The sequence below is a fragment of the Gasterosteus aculeatus genome, chromosome 18 (genome assembly GCF_964276395.1).
Source record: "Gasterosteus aculeatus chromosome 18, fGasAcu3.hap1.1, whole genome shotgun sequence".
In the NCBI taxonomy this organism is placed as follows: Eukaryota; Metazoa; Chordata; class Actinopteri; order Perciformes; family Gasterosteidae; genus Gasterosteus; species Gasterosteus aculeatus.
The window spans coordinates 11,051,572-11,075,794 of NC_135706.1; the positions used below are offsets into that span (position 1 = coordinate 11,051,572).

Here is a 24,223-nt window from a genome sequence, read left to right on the forward strand (position 1 = left end):
ATAACATTAATAAAGCTTACAGTGAATCTCCATATCGTCCGTTAAGAGTGAGTTTCCAGTGGATTTAAATGACCTGTTGTTGTGTGCAGGTAGGATGGGATAGGTTCGCACATCTGACCACACCCCCTTTTTCTCATGGGGGGCTCTCAGCTCGACCTCTACAAATACTCCCTCAAACCATCCTTCCTCCTGCGAGCTCCAGACCTGCAGCCTCCTCGAGACATTTTTTTTAGAAGCAACAGGTGGGTCATATTCTTATATCCTAAGCTACACATTTTACTTTCATATTAGACTAGAATATAAGATGTTTACCTTTGACTTACTAACATTTTAACACAGCCGATCAAAAAAATGCAATGCCAGTATACATGTTTAAAATATCTTTATTTGCACAATGTGTATGAATAGTATACCAATTCTGAATACACGTTCCAATTGAATTGAACTCAACTTTTGACTAGTATATAATTTATTTGCAAAGCAATTAAGAGTCTTTATTCGTTATTCTGACATTTTCCAGGAGCCAATTTTAATTTTCATTGTTTTACAAAAGTTGCCTTACTATTTTTTTTAATGTTATCTCGCCCAACAAGCATGAACCCAAGTGTTTGGAGCAGAGTCACGTATCCTTCCAGCAGCTTTTGCGTGGACGGCTTCCCCGCGCGTCACGTCTCCTCTTTCCAACTGGACACCGTGCGCCTCAATTCCGAGGTCTCCGGTCTCTCGGAGTCCTCACACAAAGACAGCGAGGACATACGAATGCCACCGCAGGGTGCTCTTGTTACAGACGACACCGCTGGACATTTACCCGCGAGAAAGCGCGCGCACCACGAGTGGAACTCCAACGGTGGCCGTCGAGCAAAGCGCGCCCGAGTGGAAAACATCATCAAGGGCATGAGCGGCTCTCCGGGTGCGCGCTGCGCAGGCGACGCGACGAGTCGGGACCGGAAGCCAGACGGCGTGCGGGAAAACGAGAGGATTGGACCTGGCGGTGAGATGACATGCGAGCACCCGGAGCATCAGCATCAGCACCTCAGACAGCTCAGAACCGGGCTGAGCCGCGTGGGTGCGCGCCCCACCCGGAGGAACCACTCTCCCGAGTCCTCTCCGACGGTCACAGATTGGCCCGGCGAGTTCCAGGGCAGCTCGGGTCAAACGCATCAAGGGCGGAAGAAGGTGAAGCTGATGGACTACTTTCAGTCGAAGCCCGACAGGATAAAACTGATGGCGGACTTGTTGAAGTACGAACTGGGCCGAGCGGTCAGCAGGAGCGTGGACTCGATTTTTAAAAGCGCGCCAGTTCCGCGGACCTCTCCGGACGACGAGGAGGGAGTCGAGACCGACGCGTCCCTTCGGCCACCGGTCGGTGAACATGAGATGCCGGATGTGCAAACCGAAGCCCTGTCTCTGGTCGTGCAAAAGCTCCCGCGTGGCCCCGAGCCGCCGGTCCCCATCGGCGGCTCGGCTCTGCGTAAAGTTGGCACCCGGCGCGCCCTCGGGTGCGCGTGGGAGGAACGCACCGAAGGGCCTCGGGCAAAGTGCGAGACGTTCGACGCGCGTTGGAGGTCGGTCAAAGTGAGGTCGAAGGTCAACTCCAGATCCGTCAGAAGCCCCGAGAGGCGCGCTGGGTCGACGGGTGACGTGCTGTTGGAAAGCCCGAAAGCTCACGTCAAAAGTGAGCCCGATGGCCTGAGGAACAACCTGTACGTGCTCAATGTATCCTTTGAAGGGTTTTCATCTGGAAGGGGTCCAATAGATCTTTTGTGTTTTTCTTGTGGCTCAAAGAAAAATCATTTTAAAATGAAGACAAGAAATGACAACTCCCTTGTGCTTGAACCCCAAATGACCAAATTACAACTCATTATGAGGCTGTATGTCCAAGTAGTAGAAGTAGTAGTAGAAATCACTACAGCTCAACGTATCTGTCCTTGTTACCAGGACAGGAGTCGGACCGTCTCCAATGTGTGTGTGTTCGTATGTGTGTGTCGGCCTTAACACTGATCCCTTTTAGGAAGGTCTGACCACGAACCATCTGAAGAAAGCAAAGCACATGTTCTTCTACACCCGCTACCCAAGCTCACTGGTACTGAAGATGTGTTTCTACGATGTGCAGGTGAGATGTTGCACCACATCTTTGCCATTCTAATACATTATATTTACAAAATTGAATAACTGTCAAAAATGCAGCTGTATAGCAATTCTAATATTGGAAAAATCTCTGTATTTTGCTTTGAAAATCTGCAACCTAAATCAGTCTGCTGTTGTTTGTTTGCATGTTTTATGGTTCCAATTAAGTTCATCCTTTCAAAATGCATCTGTGACCACAGAAGAAACAATTCCAGACGAGTTCATGTTTTTGTCTTTTTATTAGTCAATATCATCGAGCAATCAGATCAGGATTAAGAACTTTACGCATTTCTGTGAAACCCAAAACATAAAAAAACAAGATAAAATAGTTGCTTCATGTCTTTATGTTCTTAATATGGTAAAAAAAAAAGTCTCTTTCGCCCCCTCATAAAGAAAAAAGGGCCACCAACACATCAAATTGCACGTTGATCATCCCACTTACCCGTCCCTCCGTCCCCAGTTCACGCGCTGCATCACCTCTCAGCTCATCAAGTGGTTCAGCAACTTCCGCGAGTTCTACTACATCCAGATGGAGAAGTTCGCCCGGCACGCTGTGGCCGCGGTGGCCGACGTGAGGAGTCTGACTGTGGGGAGAGAATCAGAACTGTTCAGAGCTCTCAACGTGCACTACAACAAAGCCAACGACTTCCAGGTAAAACGCGTGGGAAACTTTTTTTTTTAAAGTCTTACTGGGGCTGATGTGCCGCTCTCATCACGGCGTCTAAAAGAGGAATCAGGCTTTCAGATCGTAAGTGTAGGACATCTAAAGATATCCTGCTGAGGATATCTTTACTTGAATCGTGGTGGTTATTCAATTATTTCACTTTCAACTGGTGATTAATATACACACACGTAAATATCAGTACGAGGAAGCTATGAGCTATGACCTCATGGAGCCACTAACGTGCGGTTAAGTCCCACGTTGTGAACACCGGGCAGAACATGGACACAATTTATTCATATGCAGTCTACATGCTGTGATTAAAGGATTATGTGTCACTATTCTCAGTTTTGTCTGTAATCTAGGAACTAAATCATAGTTAAAATGTTCTTACTACTATCCGATAAAACACCGCTGCCAGAAACACCAATTTGGAATTTCCGAATTTATAGGAGTGAATTCCACCACGATGAACATAACCCACGTAAAGAGACTTAAGGGCTGCCATGCTTAAGGAGCATTCGGTTTGCTTCTTCAGAGCCTATTTTGCATCTTTTCTGGTGCGAACAAATGAGTGTGCTTCTTTCCCTTTAATGCACCCGTTTAGCAACGATTCACTGTAACACAGATCTTAAAATGTTGATGGGTTTCTGCAGCGTTCCCCGTGTTCAATTTAAGACCTTTTGTTTTAATACCCCTCAGAAAACAATGGAATACCAGGTTCATAATAATACTGGTGAGTGTATGAAGCGTGACGGAAAGGACAATGTGGCTGAGAATGATTTAGTATCAACTTTTATAGCTCAATAGTCCCCACCAGCATGGAACTAGATTTGCTACAATTTACTCCTATTTGAATTGGTTGCAGATGAACTGTAAAAATATAAAAGGATTAGATAACCACATCAAAAAAACCTTTTGAAATAGAAACATTGATTACACAATCTGAAGCATTTCAGACTTCAGGTTAAACAAATGAACACAATGCAGACATTCAAAAGCCACAAGTTAGCCGTCATTGATTTGGCTGTTAGTTTTCTATTTATTCATTTCCTACTGTGGAAACCGGTTACACACATGAACACTGCCGGCACCGATGTCGAGTGCGACGGCTGAACCAGTCAAAGATTCTGCAGCTTTGAGAAGTTGTGGCGCTAAGAACTAAAAATTGACCTTGAGTTGTTGAGAGAAAAAGCTCTCAACAAACTAAGATATTCAAACATAGAATATTTCAAATGGAAAGAGTTCATCCTCCGAGGAGCACAAGTGTAAACAAGACTTCATGGTGGATTTAGTGATCAGATCTTTATACATTGTGGCCTAAATACTGGTGAGACAAGCGCTCACAGGGTGTTTTTATATCGAGGCACTTGGCAAACTCAATTGAAATGAGTGCAATCACAGTAACTTCTTTCCCCCACGCACATGTGCTTAAATTCAGCTTACATTTCTATTTAAATTCAACAATGAAATTTGAATCATTAGTGGCATTGTCATACATTAACGTGAAAATGGAAAAGCAGTTTGACAACTTATGAAAAATTTAAATCAATTATTCCATGTTAATTGCAATAGTCTCCAAAATGATCTGAAAATGCTGAAGTAAGTCAGTGTACATATTATTTTAATATTTGAAATAACGTTATTGAATATTTTTATCCATAAAGCGGTTTGGATTTCTTTCCATTTTCTTAGTCAGAGGATGCCAGTAGTGAACACAAATAATTCATAATTGAATTTTAATTTAACAATCCACTCAAGTATGTGAGAAACTGAAATTACTTTGACACTCATTTTAATTTAACCCTTTCTTAATCACGATTTAAAAATTCTCAAGTAGTCAACAATCATATTCATTCTTCCAGAACAAGATATTAACTCATTGACTGAACTGAGATTGGTTATGATTCAACAATGTTAGTTCCAACGCACAATTGTGAAGGCATTTGGTAATATACAACACAAACTGGGATTTACATTAAAGCAAAATCCACACAACTTTTTTCTTTGTTAATTAACTGCAACGCTTCTGTCAGGTTTTGACCCGTTACTTACCTTGATTTTTTCCAAGCCTGATTCTAAATATGACAGTTTGTGTGAAAAAGCCCTTTAACATTTGCAATCTTCTCCTGTGCATTCACAGGTCCCTGACAGGTTCTTGGAGGTTGCAGAGATCACATTGAGGGAATTTTACGTCGCCATTTCGATGGGAAAAGATCGTGATCCTTCTTGGAAGAAACCGATCTACAAAGTGATCTGTAAACTGGACAGCGACGTAGCCGCCGAATTCAAAAGTCACCCCTCAGGATGAGCACCAACCAAGACGCCATCGCGGTTACCGTCGCAGTGACGACTTACTCGCGCTCTGAAGAGCAAACGCTTTGGTTTCTAACGAAGCCCAGGAAATTTGGGAAGATCCAATCTACACACACGGCAGACTGATGTCTGAGTTTATTGTATGAGCTGCTGCAGCAGGAAGTCGCTTGACAGCATTTTTATTTTGCTTAAATCAACCATATTATACAGCAGTAGCAGTTTGTATCGTACCGAATGTGAAACTATTTAATTGGAGATTATCTTCAACACAGCAACATATTTTCAGTTTTTTTTTTGAGAAGCAAGTTACTTTATCAAGCAGAAGAAAAAAAAGTCAACACACCAGGAGAAGAAAAATGATTTAATATTTAACATGTGTATGTACAGGATAAAATGTAAATGATTTCTCATCCGCTGCTTGCAAACGGCCTCAGTTCCATACTCACCACGTAGATCCGTCCCTCCGCTTTCTAAAGGGCTCGGCTGTTCAAACATGGTCTTCTTCAGTGGATCCGCGAGATCGCTCACAATTTAGGATCCCTGTCTTCAGAAACTTCCGCAACCGGGTTTGTGATCCGTTATGAAAATTCTCATGGGAGTGAAATTCTGGAGGATTCGCTTCAAAAGTGCAAAGCGCAAATGTAAAATGTGGCATAAAAAATGGACACATCTGAACTGGATTTGTTTTTTTTTTTCTGTGAATATGAAGAGTGCACATGGGCATTTGACTACACATTAAAGGTGGCCTCTGTATGAAGACATGATGAGGAGAAGCTGTCGGCGCAGACATCCTCTCAGCTTGTTTCAGGTTTAAATATTATGGTGAATTGTGAGCTTTAATAATGTGCATTAGCTGAGATCAGCTGAGTTTGATGTGTTACAGGTAACGTATGTATGTCTTTGAATGTGAACATGTTAAAACAATGGCAAAATATTCTAATCAAATGAGATATTAAAATAAAATACTATTCTGCTCATGAAAAAAGACAATGTGGCCAACCTGGCTTTAACCAGTTGACGCCCAATGTTCCCGTCTGTACGCTGTTGTGTTTGACAGCCTCAAGGTTCTGGAATATGATTTAAAAAGGAGACTTAAAACGGTTAAAAACCCAGTCAGGGGCTTTTCAGCCCTACAATCATGCACTCACATTACATTTCATCTCCCCCCAAAGACACGTACATTAGCAACTTTTTGTGTAATATGACCTCATAGGAATGTGAACATACATAAAGAGACAAACCCGATAACAACCAGTCTTAAAAAACGTCCCTGAGGTCTGACCAAGCGATGCCAGGCGGATTTCAATTGAAAGTTATTCATAAGCCCTGCAGATTCTTTTCCAGCACATTCTGCTACCTGTCGTTAATCGAGCCCTCATGCAAGAAATACTCCCCGAGTTAGTGATTTTGTGAATGTTTTATTGTGTTTTTTCAAGTATACATGGATCCAAGAAAACATTCCTACAGGTAAACGGCACAGAAAGCATGAAGAGTAAAAAAACAGCAGGAATCATGGCTGAATACCAAATACATAACCGGAAGAAGCACACAGTTGTAACCTACAAATTGATCAGAGACTAACCGGAGTGCCTGTTTAAAAGCGAGAAGGAAAAGAAGTATACTGCATTACGCGTCAATGAAATAACTAAGGATTTGATAACCGTTGGCGGCACGGACGAGTCTCTTGTTGTGTGTAAGCTTCAGTGTTTTCACATTATGGAAACCTGCAGAAAGAAAAAAAAAGATCAGTGATCATTTGTTTGTGATGAAGTTGAACTTTTATGGGTTTAACTAATGACATAAAAAAGGAAAACATTTTCCTAATAAAAGTAAGTTTTGTTATGCAGAACAAACTTACGGCTCGATTTGTATCGATATATAAAAAGTCATGACAGCTGTAAAACATTTATGCCCACAATCCAAAACTCACTCGGCCTTTTGTTCACTATTTATTGCAGTTAACTTAAGAAATGTGAAGACGAGCTTCAGAAGACAAAAAAGGAGCTCTGAGACAATCCCATTTACTTGCATTAAAGAAACTTTTGATCGATGAAATGCATTCTCAATACGGGACATGTAATAAGCAACGGACTCAAACGTGTCCTCAGCAAGTCAATACTCAGTTTGAATGACGCCTTTTTACTTTTAAACGCCTACAGACATCCAACGTTAGACAAAAGAGAAACACACATACCTTTCGATGAAGGGGAAAGGGGGGAGGGCAAGATTATCTTCTTAGAAATACTTGGTACGGTTGAGAGCTTTTTGCGCCAGCTGCCCGCTCTCATCCGTTATTCTCTCCCAGTCCGTTTGACCCACCACAAAGCCGATTGCGCGCTTTCGATCCGCTTCCTTTTGCTCTTCGAGATCAGCCCAACGGACCTTGACAAAGCAACCACGGCGAGGTGTTATGACGGGGAAGTGGATGGCAGAACTGTAACGTCGTCTTAACATTTAACGTCAGAGCAAATGAAAATACAATACGTGACAATTTAGCTCTTTGCATTCACTGGCTTCCCTCATCGTTGGGTATCTGAACAGGACCAAAGCTGAGGCTCTAATTACCCGTTTCTTTCCTGGTTCCGACATGCGCGTGGCATAGTCGTCCGGCAGCTGAAGGTAGTCCTCCAGGTGCTCCATGTCTTCACGTTTCCTCTTGCCGCCGCTCCCCAGACCGTCCAACTTGTCTGCAGGGATGGAAGATCACTGCAGCGGTCAGTCCTCTGCGCCGGGGGAAACTTTAACTAACATCTGTCAAACGTCAAATTGTCCACGCAAATAAAGGGCGGGCGAGCGGCAAATCAGCACCATGCGTCTTAAGCGACGTCCTCCTTCACAATCATTTAACGCCGATCACATGGACACCGCTACAGAAATGACGACCATGTTATAGATATTTACATCCAGTTGTCCAGTTGGACGGGAGCTTACGTCAAAGGAGGCCCGCTGTGCAGGTTTTTTCTTTATCCGCGGAACCTCATTGTACATTTACCAGTATATAAAACACGCGTGTTCTCCTGTGTTCCATTTCAAATACCTGCCGATCATTGAAACTCACATGGGAGACACCAGAGAGACCAATCAAACCAATATCACCGGAGACATTCACACCAACAAAGAGGAATACGGAATACCTACCAAGTTTGGCCTCGGATGTGTCCATCTCCCATTTGCTTTTTGGAATGTAGCCCTATATTTTATAAAGAAACACTGTAATGGTTAAACATCCGGGTGACACAGGGGGGGAGGAGGGGGAGAGAAAGCGGGGGAGGAGCGGGGGGCTGAAAAGAAAGCAGACTGGTTTAACAGAAGTGGAAAGACAACAAAGACTACTGGAGGATGAGACTGCGTGAGGACTCTTCTGACTAACACATAACGTAACACTAGATATGCAGATATTTTGATGTGGCAAGTTAAGAGAAACTAATGTGTTGAGACTAAAGCCTTTGTTGCAAAATAAAAACAAGGAACGGATAAGCTCAGTCGGCTCTCGGGAAGATTAAAAAGAAAACGAGCACTTGAGCCTCCGACCCTGTAGTGTGTCCGTGTGAGCTAACAAGGTGTACAGGACAAGGAACAACCCGCCTGTGGACGAGTTTGCAGTGCTGCTGCACAAACCTGTACATGAATATTAGTTTTAACCCAACATGTGGCTGTGTAACACACTAGGAAGCACGCTTTTCCCTCACCGACCCGTAGCGGTCAAACAGAATTGGTGCCATTCGGCTGGCTAGCATTAGCCAGTTCTTAAGTAAAGACACACCTCTGCGTTCTTTTGACTCCCTTAAAACCACCGAGTTGAAGCCTGAAAGTGACATTCGTGAAATAAACTTCAACCACAGCAAATTCTGTATTTTTTCTAAGCTTAAAATATGAGTGCAACTAAGTGTTGGAGGAGGCTCTAGAGTCGGAATCCTGACCGGCATGAAAGCTGCACGTAAGTAATCAATTCAAAGAGACGACGCCTTCACAATGCACCTGGCGGGATGTGAATTCACTGTGCTTAATGAAACTCTGCCAATAACTTATATGACGGATAAACAGGACTCTGCAACATGTTGTGAAATGATTAGAATTGCATCAGTCAAGTTCTCTTATTGCTTTCGTTTAGATGTTTCAATCCATTTTCCCCCTTTCTTAAAAAAGAACACAGGACCTAAAGACGGGCTACAGTCTTCGATGTGTTGTAATGTAATATAAAAGTCACATTTGTGACATTATCTCTTTGTGCCGTGTTTATTTTATTTTTGTAATTCACATCGGTGTGAATGAGTATTTTTGTAGGTCTTTTAAATTCGGTGACAAGGAAAACATGTTTTCCATCGTATTTCTGATAAGACTCCTGCTCAGGATGAAGATGGACGGAGCTTCATTAGGACATTCATAAGGAACACGGACTGTACACGCCCACTCAGTCCTGGCAGAAGTCTCATCAGGCCCAGGGAGTGATAACATTAATGTTTGACCTCACGCTGTGTTTAATTCTGGTTCAGGCGCTCTGGGCTTTAACGTACGACCTGAAGCTTTGAGGATAAAAGACGCCAACATGGAGCTTGACAAGATGGTTAATTATTAAAATTAAAATTAAAATTAAAAATTAATTATTCATTAATACCTAAATGCACCAAGACGAGACATCGTCTCTCGAAAGACTTTCACTGAAAAAGATGTCGCTCAGAAAAGCGCATCTGCTTTCAGTGTGAATATCTCCTGTGAGCACCACCGCTGGATGTGGTCGCCAGGCAACAAAAGAGCTGACCACATCCAACTGTGATGTCAGGAGAGGTTAATAACAACACAAACATGATTTTTTAGAATTGAATTGAATGTCAACAGCCACAGTTTATAAAACAGCCAAAAAAGGTGACATTTATCAGCAAACACCACAATGTTCCGAGGTCTGAGTCACAAGCAGCACCTTGAGGCGCCGCAGGGCTCAGCGCTGAACATTGTGCTGCGCGGACGCGTCGCAGTGTAGGGACGGTGTTTGAGGGATGCAGTGATCCAAAACAAAGTGGGACAGGGCTATAAAGAAGGGGGGGGGGTACCACGTTGGGAACCCCACTAGGAGAAGGGATCGATGCAGCTGGACACAGTAGTTCTGGAGCTGTGAAGCTTGCAAGTGGAACGCATGCTTTCTTGTTGTGACTGTCGTTAGCCATCTTTTAGCCTGATTTTGCTCATCTAAAGCATCAATATCAACGCAGAACATAAGGCAGGATCACTTTTGTATGATTGTGGTCACTTCCACTGCGGACTGCGTTTGGGAAAGCTTGACAAAAACTTCAGTGCAGAAAGGAAACTTCATTTTGGTTTGTTTGTTCGTTCTCTGGATTTAAAACAATAGAATAAATCTAAAAATAAAAATTTAAAAAGCAATTACCACGGACGATTTACTTTACCATTTTGGTTGATTTACTTTTTTTTTTTAGACCTTTGATAACAGACCACCAGACATCTTACTTTTGTGTTACAGCAGCATTACATTTTAATTTACGGCCCCTACAAACAATCCTTTTTTCTCCTCTGAACTTTAATGCATATTTCTTCCACCAATTTGTCATCATCTTGAATTTTGTGCAAAAATTAAATTTCAGTTTCAACGTGAAATCCACGATGATGCAGCATTGCAGAATCATTTCAAAAGGAATGACCAATAATTAAGAAACCATGTCTTCTTAAAACTCTCAATTCAGTTGTGTTCATTGACCGTGCGGTACTAACAGTACCGGCCTCACGACGCCATTTGAACCCCTTTGGGCTGAATCAATTCTTATTCATATTTATTCGACTTCCAGTAACTCCTGAATGAGAGATCTCTCTTTTGCTGCTAAATTCTCCACAATGTCCATGACCAGCTGGTGCCCGGTTGTGTCTGATGTTGCTGCTGAGCAGCTGCTTCACGGTGGCTTAAGAGAACAGTGAGAGTGAAGAGAAACAGTAAAGGCCTAAACATGAACTGAAGCGGAGAGGAGCTTCAGATCAATGCCAGGGACCCTTCTCACATTACTCTCCATTGACATTCGATACTTTGTTGTTATACAGGCGATTAAGCAGATTTTATGTTTGATCATAAGGAACCTTTGCTATCGAGGCCAGTTGCATATCGTTTTTGCAGATTGTTTTTTTTGGCACGTAAATACATTGAAATTTGCACCGCTGTGCAGTTTGGTGCCGAGCTTAGTGTACTCCACCTATGGACAATGTCCCTGAAGGTGGTAGCGTAGGAAACATTAAGTAACAAACATTAGTATAACTTAATAAAATGTGTTACTTCAGCTTTCAAGATCTCATCAAATTGTCAACACATTTGAGTAAAATCATTAACTGAAGGCTGATACGAGAATGTCCATCACTCGGATAAACCTGGATAAATAATCATAATATCAGTTTTAAAAATGTGTCCAAATCGGAGCCCCAACACTCTCGGGTGTTTTTATGAATGCATCTGTCAAAATGTTCCTTTATGTTAAAGGCAATATTCACGTCCTCTTTTTAACATATGATCACATGTAATTATTTGTTTCTTTTAAAATGAGGGAATTTTAAACTTTTCAGTGTTTTCATAATCAAATTGAATGAGAAATGTGTAAGCCATGATTACATTTCAGGAATATTTCAACTCAAGCTTTGTCTTTGAATGCGTTTAAAAGTCTTTCCTAGAATGAAAATCTAACTGCAGAACAATCCAGAGTTAATGAAGGACATACGTTTTGGAACACTTTGCTTGATGGTTGAACTTCAACAACAAAACGAAATATATAACAAACTTTTTTGAAAAACCCTCAAAGTGAAGATGAAAATCCAACTTCCAAAGAACAAAATTCACAAAAACGAAACTAACCAGGCAACCTTGAAACTGCTTCCTTTGTTAAAGGACTATTGTACCTGACATTTCATTTTAGGCAAGATTATTTTTCTAGCTCCATTATATTTTCTATTTTTTTTATCATTTCTCTGTTCTGCTCTGGTGTTCCTTTTCAAATGACTAGATACGCCTTACATGGAAGATGGAATTACATAGAAGTGACAATGATTCTAGAAGCTATGTGGCAATAAATTTAAGCTTTTTGTGTCCTACCAGATCACCCTCTTCTTCCTCCTCTCTCTTCAGCTCCTTGGGCTCGTCGTCAGGATTGAAGTCTTCCATTTCGACCTAACAACACAAGTACATGTTGGTTTGGCTGAGTTACTGAAAAAGGCATTTTAATGTTACAAGAACCGTCGGTTCTTAAAGACCTCACCTCCTCTATAGCAGCATCCTGAAGCAGGGACCGGACATCCAAGCGCACCATGTGACGTGGCGAAGGCTCCCAGTTGTTGGACATCTGTGTGAAGAATGCTCAATTCAGAAGTGTATAGTAAATGCGGGGAGCTTTAGTCGCCATTCCTCCCGTTACAAATGCATAGGAGGCTGTAATAAGATATTACAGACCTTCAATATATCCTTAAGCGATCGCCCGTGGACATTTCTCTTTGCACATGTTTGAGCGTCTGTGGTGATTTCAGCAAGATACACCTTGAAATAAGAATAAACCTCTTTAGCACAGGGCCGATTGGATGAAGGATAAGACCAGATTCTAAACACATTCATGAACGCAACTCACCTCAAAGCCTTTTGTTTTGGCTGCGCTCCAGAACTGATCAAAATGTTTAACCCTGTCATTAATTGTGTCTAAAATGATGAAGGGGAAAAAGCCGTCATCGAGAGTCTTCTTAAATGTTTTAAGCATGCTGTTCCGGTAGGTATCTTCCATCTCCGGTTCATACTCATACTCAAGAACCTGCAAGACACATTTTTTATATTTTATTGAATTGTTTACAATAATACTTGTAATAGATATGCCACGCACTTTTCAGCACTACTTTAGCAGCACTACTGTTATTGTTGCATGTCGGACTCACCTTGTTCTTGACCCTTCTCCCAGTGTCTGGATCTTTCTCTACCTTCTCAACCTCCGTCATGAAATAATCATCCAAAACAAGAACTCTGGGAGGCGCACCGCCACATTCAACTTCCTTATCCTTAACAACATCAACAAAAATAGAGAGCAAAGATTTGAAGTTTAAGTAAAAAAAGAGGACAATACCGTTAGATCATAATTGCCCTTTGATTCGCTGGATTAAAGCCACTTACCCGTATGAGCTTTGCAACGTGACCTTTTCCGCTTCCTGGAAGCCCTCTCATTATGATGACAATCTGTTAAAATGATTCACATTTGTGAGCACTTAATATTATACAACAAAAAAAAGTGATATTGTTAAATTGAGAAACATTGCAGCAGTAACAAGTACCCTTTCAGGACGAGATGATCTGCCTGGCGGTTTGAGGATATCGTCAATATTCTTGATTTCCGGCTTCCTCTCGACTCGTGGGGCCGGCTGAGGTGGAGGTGGGAGGGATGGAGCAGTGGGAGGCCCTCGGTCTTCTGGGTAAATTCTTCGGTCTGTTCATTGCAATTCAAACATTTGTATAAATGGCACTAGTCTTTCCTGGTTGTAGATTTGCCTTTTTATTAAAAGATCAAACTAACGTGCGATTTACGTGTGAACTGAAAAATCTACCAAACACGACTGAAGTGTGAGAGCGCACGTCTGTGAACAGGCGTGGGAGTGAACATACCGTAAGGGGAGGAGCTATGGCCGTAGCGCTCAGGCGCACTGCGATCGAGTCCGGTGCGCTCGTATGGAGGCCTGTCGTAGCCGGGCCTTCCATAATGTTCCTCTCGATCACGACTGTCACTTCTCGACCTTGCGCGAAGATCCCGCTCTCTCTCCCTGTATCCTGAGCGCGAGGGAGGTGCCAGTGGAGATCTACGCAGGAGGAGGAGCATTGTCAAGATTTGCTTTGTCGACAGGTTTTCTTGATTCAAAGTGGCACACACTGGCGACTAATCACAAAGTATTGCCACAATGTGATGTGGTACCTTTCTTCAACCATGGACTGTATGCTTGAATCAAAAACAGAAAAATAGGAAAAAATATTACATATGTACGGAAGCGGCATGCTTCCCCACAGTTAGGAAAAAAGGGGGGGTCAGAGTTCACCATACCTGTCATCTTTCTCTCGTGGGACATATCGCTCCCTCTCATATCGGTCTCGTTCATATTCAGGTTGTAACTTTTCTCTGTATAATTCCCGCTCTCGGCTGTACTCCCGGCGGTCCATGTAAGGGTCCAGTCGTCTGTCGTAATATGGGTCTCTGCTGTAAGGATCTCTGGGACCCAGAGGTTCTGAGACAATAACAGTGTAATACACAATAGTTAGAAAATTTGAAAAGCCAGCTTTGTTGGAGTGGATAATTCGGAGACTCACCTTTTTCATAGCCCCGGTCTGATGGTGTCGGGTCAGGCCTCAACACAATCCTCTCACCATAGGCGATTCGCTCAACAGTGGCTCCAGGCTCTGAAACATTGAGTGTTAACGTCACCAACAACGTCCTCTCGTTGCATCGGTTATATGTTCATTTTTGCTGCACATACCGTGCCCATGCCCATAATCCACAGTCTTTGGAATCATTGAAGGTTTGGAGAGAGAAGGCTGGTAATCTGTGGCAGCAGGCTTTGTATCCCAGGACACAGGTTTGGGTACAGCGGTCTGTGCTGCTGCAGTCATACCCTAAGGATTACATATTTATTCCTTTATTATGAGCGTCACATTCAAATTGTAACTCTTATAATGTATGAAATCAATTCATGAAAACATGAGCAATCCTGCCGTTATTACAGCAATGCACCTCAATAATTGGGCTAAATAGTGGTAGTAAAAATTACCTTCAGAACATTCCTAACGTCTGGCGGGATCTCCAAACCAAGAAGACCAGCCGGAAGCTCAGACAGGATGTCGCTTGATGCAGGCTGCGGTTCAGTACCAGGTGTCTTACACTCTTGCAACTCCCTTTAGACCCAAAATAATGTCATGTTAAGTTCACCTAAAAGTTCCCCAAAATGAATTTGGCCATTAAGTAAAGTAGGTAATATTCTAGCAAAACAAATAGCTGGAAATAAAATAAGGCAGCCGTCTGCTTCAATCACTGCGTGCAAAGGCAAGCATGTTACCAATAGAGAAGAAAATATCTACTCTTTGTTGTTCTGTTGACAATACACATCAGCGCGACATAAGATTTTAGGAAGATAGTGGACTACAGTTACAACAGCAACGGTACACATAAAAGAGGATGAAGGTCTCACCATCCTGCTACATTAATTGGGAAAATGGGAACGGCAGTCCATCTCCTATTCTATTTCTTTGGGTGGATATTTACACACCTGGGCAATTAATTGCACCCTGCACATAATGTGTGAACCTACATAATTATCTAATAATCATTAAAGGCGGCCAAAAAATTACCTGATGAGTTTAAGCTCCTGAGCAGCTTTCAGGATGATCTCATGCTGACGTTGGGAGAGAGCAAGTACATTTGCCCCACTTGTGCCTTGTGATGCCGGATCAACGGAGCTCTCTTGCAAGTTTGTGACAGCTGAAGCAGGAGACAAAGCGGGACGTCCATCCAAAGGAGGCTCTTCCCTGTGCTCATCATAGCGGCCACTCCGATCCCCAAATTCAGAAGGATACCTTCTCTCGGGGGGTGGAGGAAGTCTTGACGGCCTATCCCATTCTGAAGGCGCTGAGTTGAGTGGGTATGGTGGTTCTCCCGTCCGGTACGGTGGGTCGGCCCCATAGTCATGAATTCTAAGTTCTCCTCTACCCCGATCATGTTCACCATAAGGATACGGCTTTCCTTTTTCTCTTTCCTCTGGCCAATTGCCATCTCTGTAAGGCTGTGGTGGTGGCATGCGAGGAGAATATTCACTCGCAGGAGTGCGGTCTCTGTCATATTCAGACTCATAGTACTTGCCGTCATGCCCATAGTCATCAGGATGATAGTCCTGTTGAGGCCGCCAGTGAGAACCAAGTTCCCCATGACGATAATCCTCAACAAAACCCTCACTATGTCCCTCTTCAGATTCCTTCTGTGTTGCACCTGGCCGCCACATGCCTCTTGCCATCCCTCGACCCATAGTTCTCCCCCTCATTCCTCCCGAATCGATCATCTCATGTGGAGGCATAAGAGGACCTCTGCTATGCGGTGATTGCCACCCCAACTCAATGCCTTCATTGTATAACGAATCCTCCATGGAATCCATCATTTTGTGAGGAGGTGGCCCGCGACGTCTGCCTCTTCCTACGTCGGAAGGCATTGGATGGCTGTGGGGATCTTGTCCATGCTGCATTGGATCCATTTCGGTATCGTCAATTTCCATTCCATGGTCTAAAAGTTCATGATCCATTGGACCATGTGCTGGGTGAGGGGGCCGTCCTCGTCCTTGGTGCATAAAACCAGGATGACCAGGTGGGGGACGACCCCGGCCAGGTGGAAACGGGGGTCTCATGCCTCTCATTGGAGGTCTAGTTTCTCCCCAGTAAGGATACCCTTCCTCTGAGTACTCTGTGGATTCAGGATCTTCCCAGTACCTGTCCATTGGCCCTCCTCTACCCATAGGCGGTCCCCCTCTACCCATTGGCGGCCCACCTCTACCCATTGGCGGCCCACCTCTACCCATTGGCGGCCCACCCCTGCCCATTGGCGGTCCCCCCCTACCCATTGGCGGTCCCCCCCTGCCCATTGGCGGTCCACCCCTGCCCATTGGCGGTCCACCCCTCCCCATTGGCGGGCCCCCCCTGCCAATTGGCGGGCCTCCCCTGCCCATTGGCGGGCCTCCCCTGCCCATTGGCGGGCCTCCCCTGCCCATTGGCGGGCCTCCTCTCAGCATTGGCGGGCCTCCTCTCAGCATTGGCGGGCCTCCTCTCAGCATTGGCGGGCCTCCTCTCAGCATTGGCGGGCCTCCTCTTAGCATTGGTGGGCCTCCTCTGCCTATGGAGAGTCCTCCTATTGGCTCTTCATAATACTCTTCCTCTGCTGGGAAGTGATGTCCGCCTGGCATCCACATTTCTTCGGAGGGCTCTTCCAATTCCTCACCATCACACTGCTCGTATGAAGGATCTTGCCAGTGGTATTCTTCCTGCTCTTCGGGTACCTCCACATTCGCTTCTGGTGGCATGTAGTCATAAGACATTTCTTCCACGTCCTCTCCAAGTGGTACAGTGTTTGGTCCCCTAAAATTTCCAGGGCCCCTCTGCCCACGTCCTCGTCCACGCACTTGGACAGGTACTGGAGGCAGACCACGTCCCCTCCCTGGGGGAAGTCTTGGTGGATCTGGTCTTGACAGCATTTGGTCAGAAGCTTGTGGCTTCTGTTGGATTACAGGGGGCTTTGGAACCAGTGGGGGTTTGTTGTTTGTCATTCTTTCATCTGGTTTGAGGGGATTTTGTGTAGCAGTACCTTTTGAAGTCCCACTAGAAGGACCAGTTACAGATGGAGTACTGTTTCTGGGTTGGACATCCTTGTCATCATTAGCAGCGTTATTGTCATCTACTCCCTCAGAGTTTGGTATTGATTGCAATGTCTGAGGAATGGGGTCACTTTGGACAAAAAAGCCCTCTGATGCAAGCAAGTTGTCATCTGTCAGATCGTCAGCATTGGCCTTACCAGCTGATTTTGGTTCACTTTTTTCTTTTTCAGACTGAGGCAGGCCAGATAACTTGGAATCCATAGTGGCAGGTTGTTTAGTAACTTGTTGGTCTTTGGGCTGGGTCACTTGCTGTGGTTTTTGCTGAGGTGCAGGTGCACGTTGAAAAACAGGTGGAGTAGTGGGGAGCCGTGGGACCTGCTCAAACCTAGGCTGCTGTCCAAATCGAGATTGGTCAAACCTGGGGGGACCATCAAAGCCCTGCCTAGGTTGGTCAAATCTGGGGGGACCATCAAAGCGCTGCCTTGGTTGGTCAAATCTGGGGGGACCATCAAAGCGCTGCCTTGGTTGGTCAAATCTTGGAGAACCGTCAAATCGCTGCCTGGTTTGGTCAAATCTGGGGGGACCATCAAAGCGCTGGTGTGTTTGATTAAACCTTGTGGAGCCATCAAAGAGCTGCTGTGATTGGTCAAAACTTGGAGGACCATCACAGCGCTGATGTAATTGGTCGGACCTTGGGGGACCATCAAATCTCTGCTGTGGTTGGTCAAACCTCGGAGGACCATCAAAACCTTGCCTGGGCCGGTCAAATCTTGGGCTGTTTTCGCTGGGAACTGGACTAAAGAAATTGTAAAAAAATAATAATAATTAATGATAAAGATTTCTATTAGCATCCCAGTGACAGATTATCAACATAAAAGAAAACATTCATTGTAGCCATAAAATACAGTAATAACCCACCTAAATACTAAATAAAAATCTTTTGGCATTTCTTTTAAATTTAGTTCAGAGTATAACTACGTAGATATAGCCAATATTCTCGCTCACTCATGTGGGTTAGGTTGAGGCATCAGCATTCATTTGAGAATATTGATTACCAATTGCAAAGGTTCCTTGTAATATCTTGAAATAAAACCCAATCACAGTGGTACAAAAAAACTCTACTTACCATGGACCTCTGACACTGTTGATGCTTGAAGGCTGACTCGGGGCGGGACCCGGGGGTCTGACTCCTATGTTGGCAGGGGCCGCTCCTCTGACAGGGGGTCCAGCAGAGGATTCTGAATGTGTCCCAAAACCAGTTGGCCGTGAACCTTGAGCGTTTGGTCCACCACCGAGTGGGGAATGCTGCATAGCTGGCTGCTGCTGCTGCTGCATCTGCATGTTTTGTCCAGGGTATGGGCCAAATTGTCCCATTATACCACTACTAAACTGGCTGGAGGGGAATGGCACCATGGCAGTGAGAGTAGCCACCCTTTCTTGAAGGTGGGCATTGGTGGCATTCATTTGCTCCTGCCACTGTTTCCATTGGCGCTCATAGTCCTGCAATTGGTCTTTGTGGGGATAGGTCTTGAACTGCTCATACCACAAGACGAAAGAGTGATCCCAGTCTTGGAATAAAGGGGTGAACAGCTGCCGTTGAGTTTCAAAGTGCCGCAACTGCACTTCAGCAGACATTGACTGCAAAAAAAGAACATTCAGTTTCAGTTATTTCGTTAACTATAATACAGGTGAATGCAGAACAAAGAAATCATTGAAACATGGCGTGCGAAAATCAAAACATATCGGCCTTAAAGCTGGTGCTGGGGTTGCAGAACAGATTAGTTTGCAGCTAAAACTCCATTTCCCTCTTTTGGTTCCAGTAAGTATACTATTCTTGCTTCTTCACCTTTTCATTTTATATAGCAATCATCTTAAGAAAATAAAAAAAGTGTAAAATAAACCATTTAACAGGCCTGGAATAGTTTCAAATTCCCTTACGGTATGAATTTTTCACATATCATCATAGCCATAACACCCGTTGTCAGCTGTTCAGGTGGCCAGAGGTCCTTTTCGGCATCAACGAATGAATGTGTGTACTCTTGATAAAAAATACCTTGATATACCACGATACCGCCAGAAGCATACAAAATCACCATAATCTGAATTTTTGGCCATAGCGCCCAGCCCTACCATTTACCCACCTGGAGGTTTACTGGTTGCTGGATCAACTGTTGGTATTTTTCCAGGATGTGCTGAAGCTTTTCATGTTGTTGCATGAGAGCCTGGTATTGTAGGCCTGCTCTCTGTTGCTGCACCTTTTGCCACTGCGCTGCTGCAGCCTGTAACTGCTGTAGGCGGGCAGCCTCCTCTGGATCTTGTGGGACCTCAGGCTGTAAACATAAACAAGATTGGTAAACATATGTTTTATCACGTCTGTGAATTATATTTCACTATAATATAATGAAAACTATAATGGATGTGCTTGTTTGAAGTTATCACAGAAGTTTGGGTTAGCTATCCATAAATATGTGTTATGGAACTTAGTGTTACCAGGGATTTCTGTACATTTTCGCTTAATATTCATGCCAACAATATCAACTATTTTTGTTTCAAACACTCTGAAGTCAGTAAACCCGCCGTAATTTGAAATGAGATCCTTTTACTTTGTTTAAAGCATTAGCAGCTCATCTGTAAGTGCGTTCATATTTGCCGGGCAATACTTGATCGACCGCCATCAAGTGACCTCACTCAAGGCTGCAGAGCAGATTTGGCAGAGCTTCTTCTGGAGCCTCAAAAGACTTTATACAACTTATTTAGCGTATGCAGCAGTATTCCCTGAGACCTGCATACATTTGGTTGGAATTCAGTTTTTCCCACGCCTGTAACATAAAGGTGAGGCTTACCCCTGCCTCATCAGGCGGTGGAGGTGGTGCTGGGGGCTCCTCTTTAGGAGGGGGTGGAGGTGGTGCACCTTTTTGTGGTTCTGATGGAGGAGGAGGAGCTGCTTTGCCGCAGGGTGGCGGCGGCAAAGGACCATCCCCCTCTCTCTGATTCTGTCTGGCTTTCTCTTGCTTCAACTTTTGTAGGTTTTGAAGATGTTGTTTATACCATTGTTGCTGTTGCTCCTGTGTGAAACAACAACAAGGGCATCTGTCAGACAAAGCACAATAGGAAAAGTGTTCTCACTTTCACAATGCAAGTGTGAAATATTGCTTTTGTTAAAGTGTGTGACCTGAACACCATTGATTCAATATTTTAATCAATCCAATTTTACTTGTTCATATTTCCCTTTTCTGAGAACATATATAGTAATATATATAGTAAAGGAAATGTGGAAATATTCACTTAATGCAAAAATAATATTTTACAAATTTGTAAAATGACCATAAATGTAAATGGTCTCTATTGTATTGTGCTTTTCTAGTCTTCTGACCACTCAAATTGCTTCACAACATCATTCATTCAGTCACACAAGGATGACAGCAGCTACCATTGACAGTTAAGACTTTACCTTTTGATTTTGTTATAAGCCACGTAAATTCTTGCATTACTGTCTATTACAACACTATTTCCACCCAACCAAAGTCATCATTAAGGTATATACATATTTATTTATTATCATCTGCTCTTTACTATCCGAAAGATCACAATGCCCAAATCCAAATGGATATAGAACAGCAGACTGCCCACAGCACAAACTGATATGGTACCTGCAGAAGTAAAGAGTTCTCATCCTCTGTCGTGGATGCAGAGGTGTTGGTGGCCCCTTGGGCTTTGGGAGCACCGGGGTTCTCCGGTGGTTTGGATGACTGGGGCTCTGGAGGTGGAGGGCCCGGTTGGGGGTTGTTGGGGTGGGCCTGCGGTGGAAGGGGCGGAGGCTGTGCGTGACCAGGATGAGAGGCAGGTGGCCCTCTGGGCGGCTGGGTGGGCGTCTCGTCTTTCTGATAGTACGACAGAGCCCCGCCACCACTGTCAGGATGTCCTGGTGCTTCTGAATGCCACGTCGATCCAGGATACCCGACCGATTGTCCGCCACCGTACGCGTTGGCATTACTGCCGTGGTGTAACACGGACTGCAGCTGTTTCTGATGCAGCATCTGCAGCTGCTGCATCTGCTGTCTGTGCTGCTCCTGGAGACTGGAGAACATCGAGCCGCCGGACGAGGCTTCGAAGCCGCCGAACCCCGGTGCCGGGGCGGCGTGGCCACCTCCAGGCGGCCGGTGGGGACCAGCTCCAGGAGTCCCTGCAAAGTTTTGGGACTGGGGTGCCCCATAATTGCCCCAGGATGGATACATTGTTTAAAAAGCTAGGCGGTGACCACGGCCTTTGTGCGGGCCTGAGTGGCTAAAGGCTAACAGCTAACGTTAACCTACCTCTAACAGCTAACGTTAACCTACCTCTAACAGCTAACGTTGCATATTCATTTCCCGACCGCATTGAAATAAAAAAAAGAGTATAGACACAAACTCCGTTGCAGGAAATGATGATCCGTTGGATAAATAATTGTACACGGATATATAAACAGAACTAGTGTTGTGAAAGTATGCTACAAAAACGTTTCGAGACGGGGATCCCGTTGGAAGTGAGCCTGATGCTAAAGCGCAACACGCTCACTGATGACGGAAACACGTCATAAGAAATCAGCCACCACTTCCGGTTGAAGGACAAATATTTTGTTCACAAATGCAGTTTTTCTAAAAGAACAGGATGTATATAATAACGTAGTTATGAAAATAATAAGAATCATAACAATTGTTACTATTTTCATTTGTTTTATTGATATCATTATTGTTATTAAATGAACACATACACAAACAACATCATTTATATGTCATAACAGGTTTATAGGTTAATTCTAAGTGTCCCTCTGTGGATGCACTGCTGAGTTTTCAGGCTGAAAATATACGTGACATTCCGATGAGTTGACCCGGGACCTGTGCTTTTACCACAAGAGGGAGACATATACAAAGACATTTCTACTCAGAGAGTAACCTTTGTCTAGAAAAACAAAACAAAAAAAAGAACAAATGAAACGTCCTACATGTCTTTGTCACATATCAACAAAGTTGATAATATAAATAACAATTCATTTTATCCATTCCAACAAATATTCTATTCTATCCCATATGTGTGCTTATTACTCAGGCACCTGAAATACCATAACATGATATGAATGAATTGACAACAAAACTACATGCAACTACTCTGCTTCCAATATATTCTTCATAAAATAATAAATTAAATGTAGTCTATATTTTTTTTAGGTATGTACAGCCTCCATCTGTTTGTTTTTACAGACCAACTGTGTGAGTTCAGACTGTGTTTAGCAACATAAAACATAGGGCGAGAGGGAGACCAGAGGAGGGTAAAAGACCAGTGACTTTAGGTTGCCCTTGAGGTCTGATACACATAAGAGTATTTTTTTCTTAAGATCACCAGTAAATCTGCATTAATTTTGACCAGAACCACTTAAAAAGAATCGTTAAAGCGGATTAATCAAGCCCGTCCTGTTTAATGTCTCCCGTTAATTAGTTTGTCAGCAGTGTTTTAATATCGCCTAATGACTTCATATTTCACTGATGACATTAAAGGGGTGTTAAAAGAGGGGAAATGGCCCATTCAGGATTCAGTTCTTTCGCTTAAGACGCCCTCGATGAATAAGACAAGGTCACGGAGGCCTAGCCTTTAGGGAGAGATACATTATCAGAGGATGGGGCTGGGAGAAATCCCATAGAGGAAGCTCTCTCCACTCTAAAACAGCATGACGGGCACAATGTGATACAGTCCTGTCTTAGAACAATACAATGCACAGGGAATTCATGATACAGTTTAGGACAGCCACGCTGCATAGGATGGCAGGCTAACCCAGCGTGGGCGACAATGACATGATACCGGGGACTAATGCCTCGTGCTTTTGGAACAGAAGGGACTGATTGCGGTCATTTGTGTATTGTATTAATCACAATACCACTTTAAGCATTTTCTGAATGCATTAGAAGTTGGCCCTTTTCAATCTACATCAGCACTTTCTCAGGCTTTCTGAGCAGGAACAAAGAAATCAGAAATCGTAAAGTTGTAGCTCACAGTATTGAGGACACTGCATTTTCTCTGTGATGAAAATCCTATGTTAAACAAAATGCTCAATGGAAGCTAATGGATCCCAAACAAGTCCATGCGCTGCTTCCAAAATGCTTTGTTTGACAAATCAATTTTCCCATAACCCGGTGAGGAGAAAAGTGATGCGGATTGATCGCCCCCCCTGACTTTGTTTCCAGAATATTGTTTGATGGCTGGATAGATTAATTGGTATGACATTTGAAAGCCTTCTCTTGACTGTCAGCATCCAAGCCTGTATACGCCAATCGAACCTCGGTCTAATTGTCTCGTCTATAATACCCCACTTCGCGAATTAGAGACGGTGCCGCTATAAACTATTCCCAATGTAACACCCAAACATCATCACACTGCTCAATCAGACCCGGGTTTGAATAGGGGTGATGCTGGGCCGATAACATAGAGCGCATGAAAGGGCATCACTCCAAAGTGCCGCGCCAGCACATTTTCCTCGCAGCACAGTGGTTCTGAAACATACAAATCAAGTCGAAGCAGCTGCTCCAAGTAAATGTGGTAAGCGGTTCGTGCTATTTGAATCTTAGTTACGAGGCTAATGTGAATTAGAACAACTACAGTGAGGAACACAAAGAGAAAACCATCTAAATCAATGACCTTGACAATGCTTGTATGTATGTTGTGCCGTCATATCTTGTATTTAAATATGTATTTGCTTTTATATATAAAAAAACAGTGTTGCTTGGAACATAACCA

General features: G+C 43.8%; 2 protein-coding genes across 4 annotated transcripts; one reads left to right on the forward strand and one right to left on the reverse strand.

Moving 5' to 3' along the window:
• Positions 1 to 31: 31 nt before the first annotated feature.
• On the forward strand, positions 32 to 6,089 carry LOC120807806 (prospero homeobox protein 2). Its single transcript, XM_040160187.2, has 5 exons — positions 32 to 242; positions 594 to 1,716; positions 2,012 to 2,113; positions 2,588 to 2,779; positions 4,932 to 6,089. The coding sequence occupies exons 1-5, from the start codon at positions 136 to 138 to the stop codon at positions 5,097 to 5,099; spliced, it is 1,692 nt and encodes a 563-aa protein (XP_040016121.2). The 5' UTR covers positions 32 to 135; the 3' UTR covers positions 5,100 to 6,089.
• A 413-nt stretch (positions 6,090 to 6,502) lies between these two features.
• ylpm1 (YLP motif containing 1) lies at positions 6,503 to 22,081 on the reverse strand. Of its 3 annotated transcripts, XM_078093238.1 has the most exons (23): positions 21,796 to 22,081; positions 21,109 to 21,657; positions 20,302 to 20,523; positions 19,600 to 19,788; positions 18,585 to 19,096; positions 15,456 to 18,254; positions 14,879 to 15,002; positions 14,588 to 14,723; positions 14,421 to 14,510; positions 14,158 to 14,338; positions 14,032 to 14,055; positions 13,728 to 13,918; positions 13,400 to 13,551; positions 13,242 to 13,304; positions 13,010 to 13,129; positions 12,712 to 12,888; positions 12,540 to 12,623; positions 12,349 to 12,432; positions 12,186 to 12,260; positions 8,243 to 8,294; positions 7,670 to 7,791; positions 7,299 to 7,486; positions 6,503 to 6,828 (listed from the first exon to the last, which is right to left on the reverse strand). In XM_078093238.1, exons 2-22 carry the CDS (start codon positions 21,544 to 21,546, stop codon positions 7,340 to 7,342), a joined length of 5,982 nt encoding a protein of 1,993 aa, XP_077949364.1. In that variant the 5' UTR covers positions 21,547 to 21,657; positions 21,796 to 22,081; the 3' UTR covers positions 6,503 to 6,828; positions 7,299 to 7,339. The 3 variants fall into 3 exon arrangements, with proteins under 3 accessions (XP_077949364.1, XP_040016120.2, XP_077949363.1); XM_040160186.2 differs by having other exon boundaries at positions 21,109 to 22,033; XM_078093237.1 differs by lacking the exon at positions 14,032 to 14,055 and having other exon boundaries at positions 21,109 to 22,033.
• Between the last annotated feature and the right edge of the window lie 2,142 nt (positions 22,082 to 24,223).

Coding starts and splice junctions, on each gene's coding strand:
- LOC120807806 (XM_040160187.2), top strand. CDS start 136: ATGGGGGGCTCTCAGCTCGACCTCTACAAATACTCCCTCAAACCATCC. Junction 2,114..2,587: donor TGTGTTTCTACGATGTGCAG/GTGAGATGTTGC, acceptor CTCCGTCCCCAG/TTCACGCGCTGCATCACCTC. Junction 2,780..4,931: donor ACAAAGCCAACGACTTCCAG/GTAAAACGCGTG, acceptor GTGCATTCACAG/GTCCCTGACAGGTTCTTGGA.
- ylpm1 (XM_040160186.2), bottom strand. CDS start 21,693: ATGTATCCATCCTGGGGCAATTATGGGGCACCCCAGTCCCAAAACTTT. Junction 20,524..21,108: donor AGAACTCTTTACTTCTGCAG/GTACCATATCAG, acceptor TGTTTCACACAG/GAGCAACAGCAACAATGGTA. Junction 7,487..7,669: donor CGGAACCAGGAAAGAAACGG/GTAATTAGAGCC, acceptor TGCTTTGTCAAG/GTCCGTTGGGCTGATCTCGA.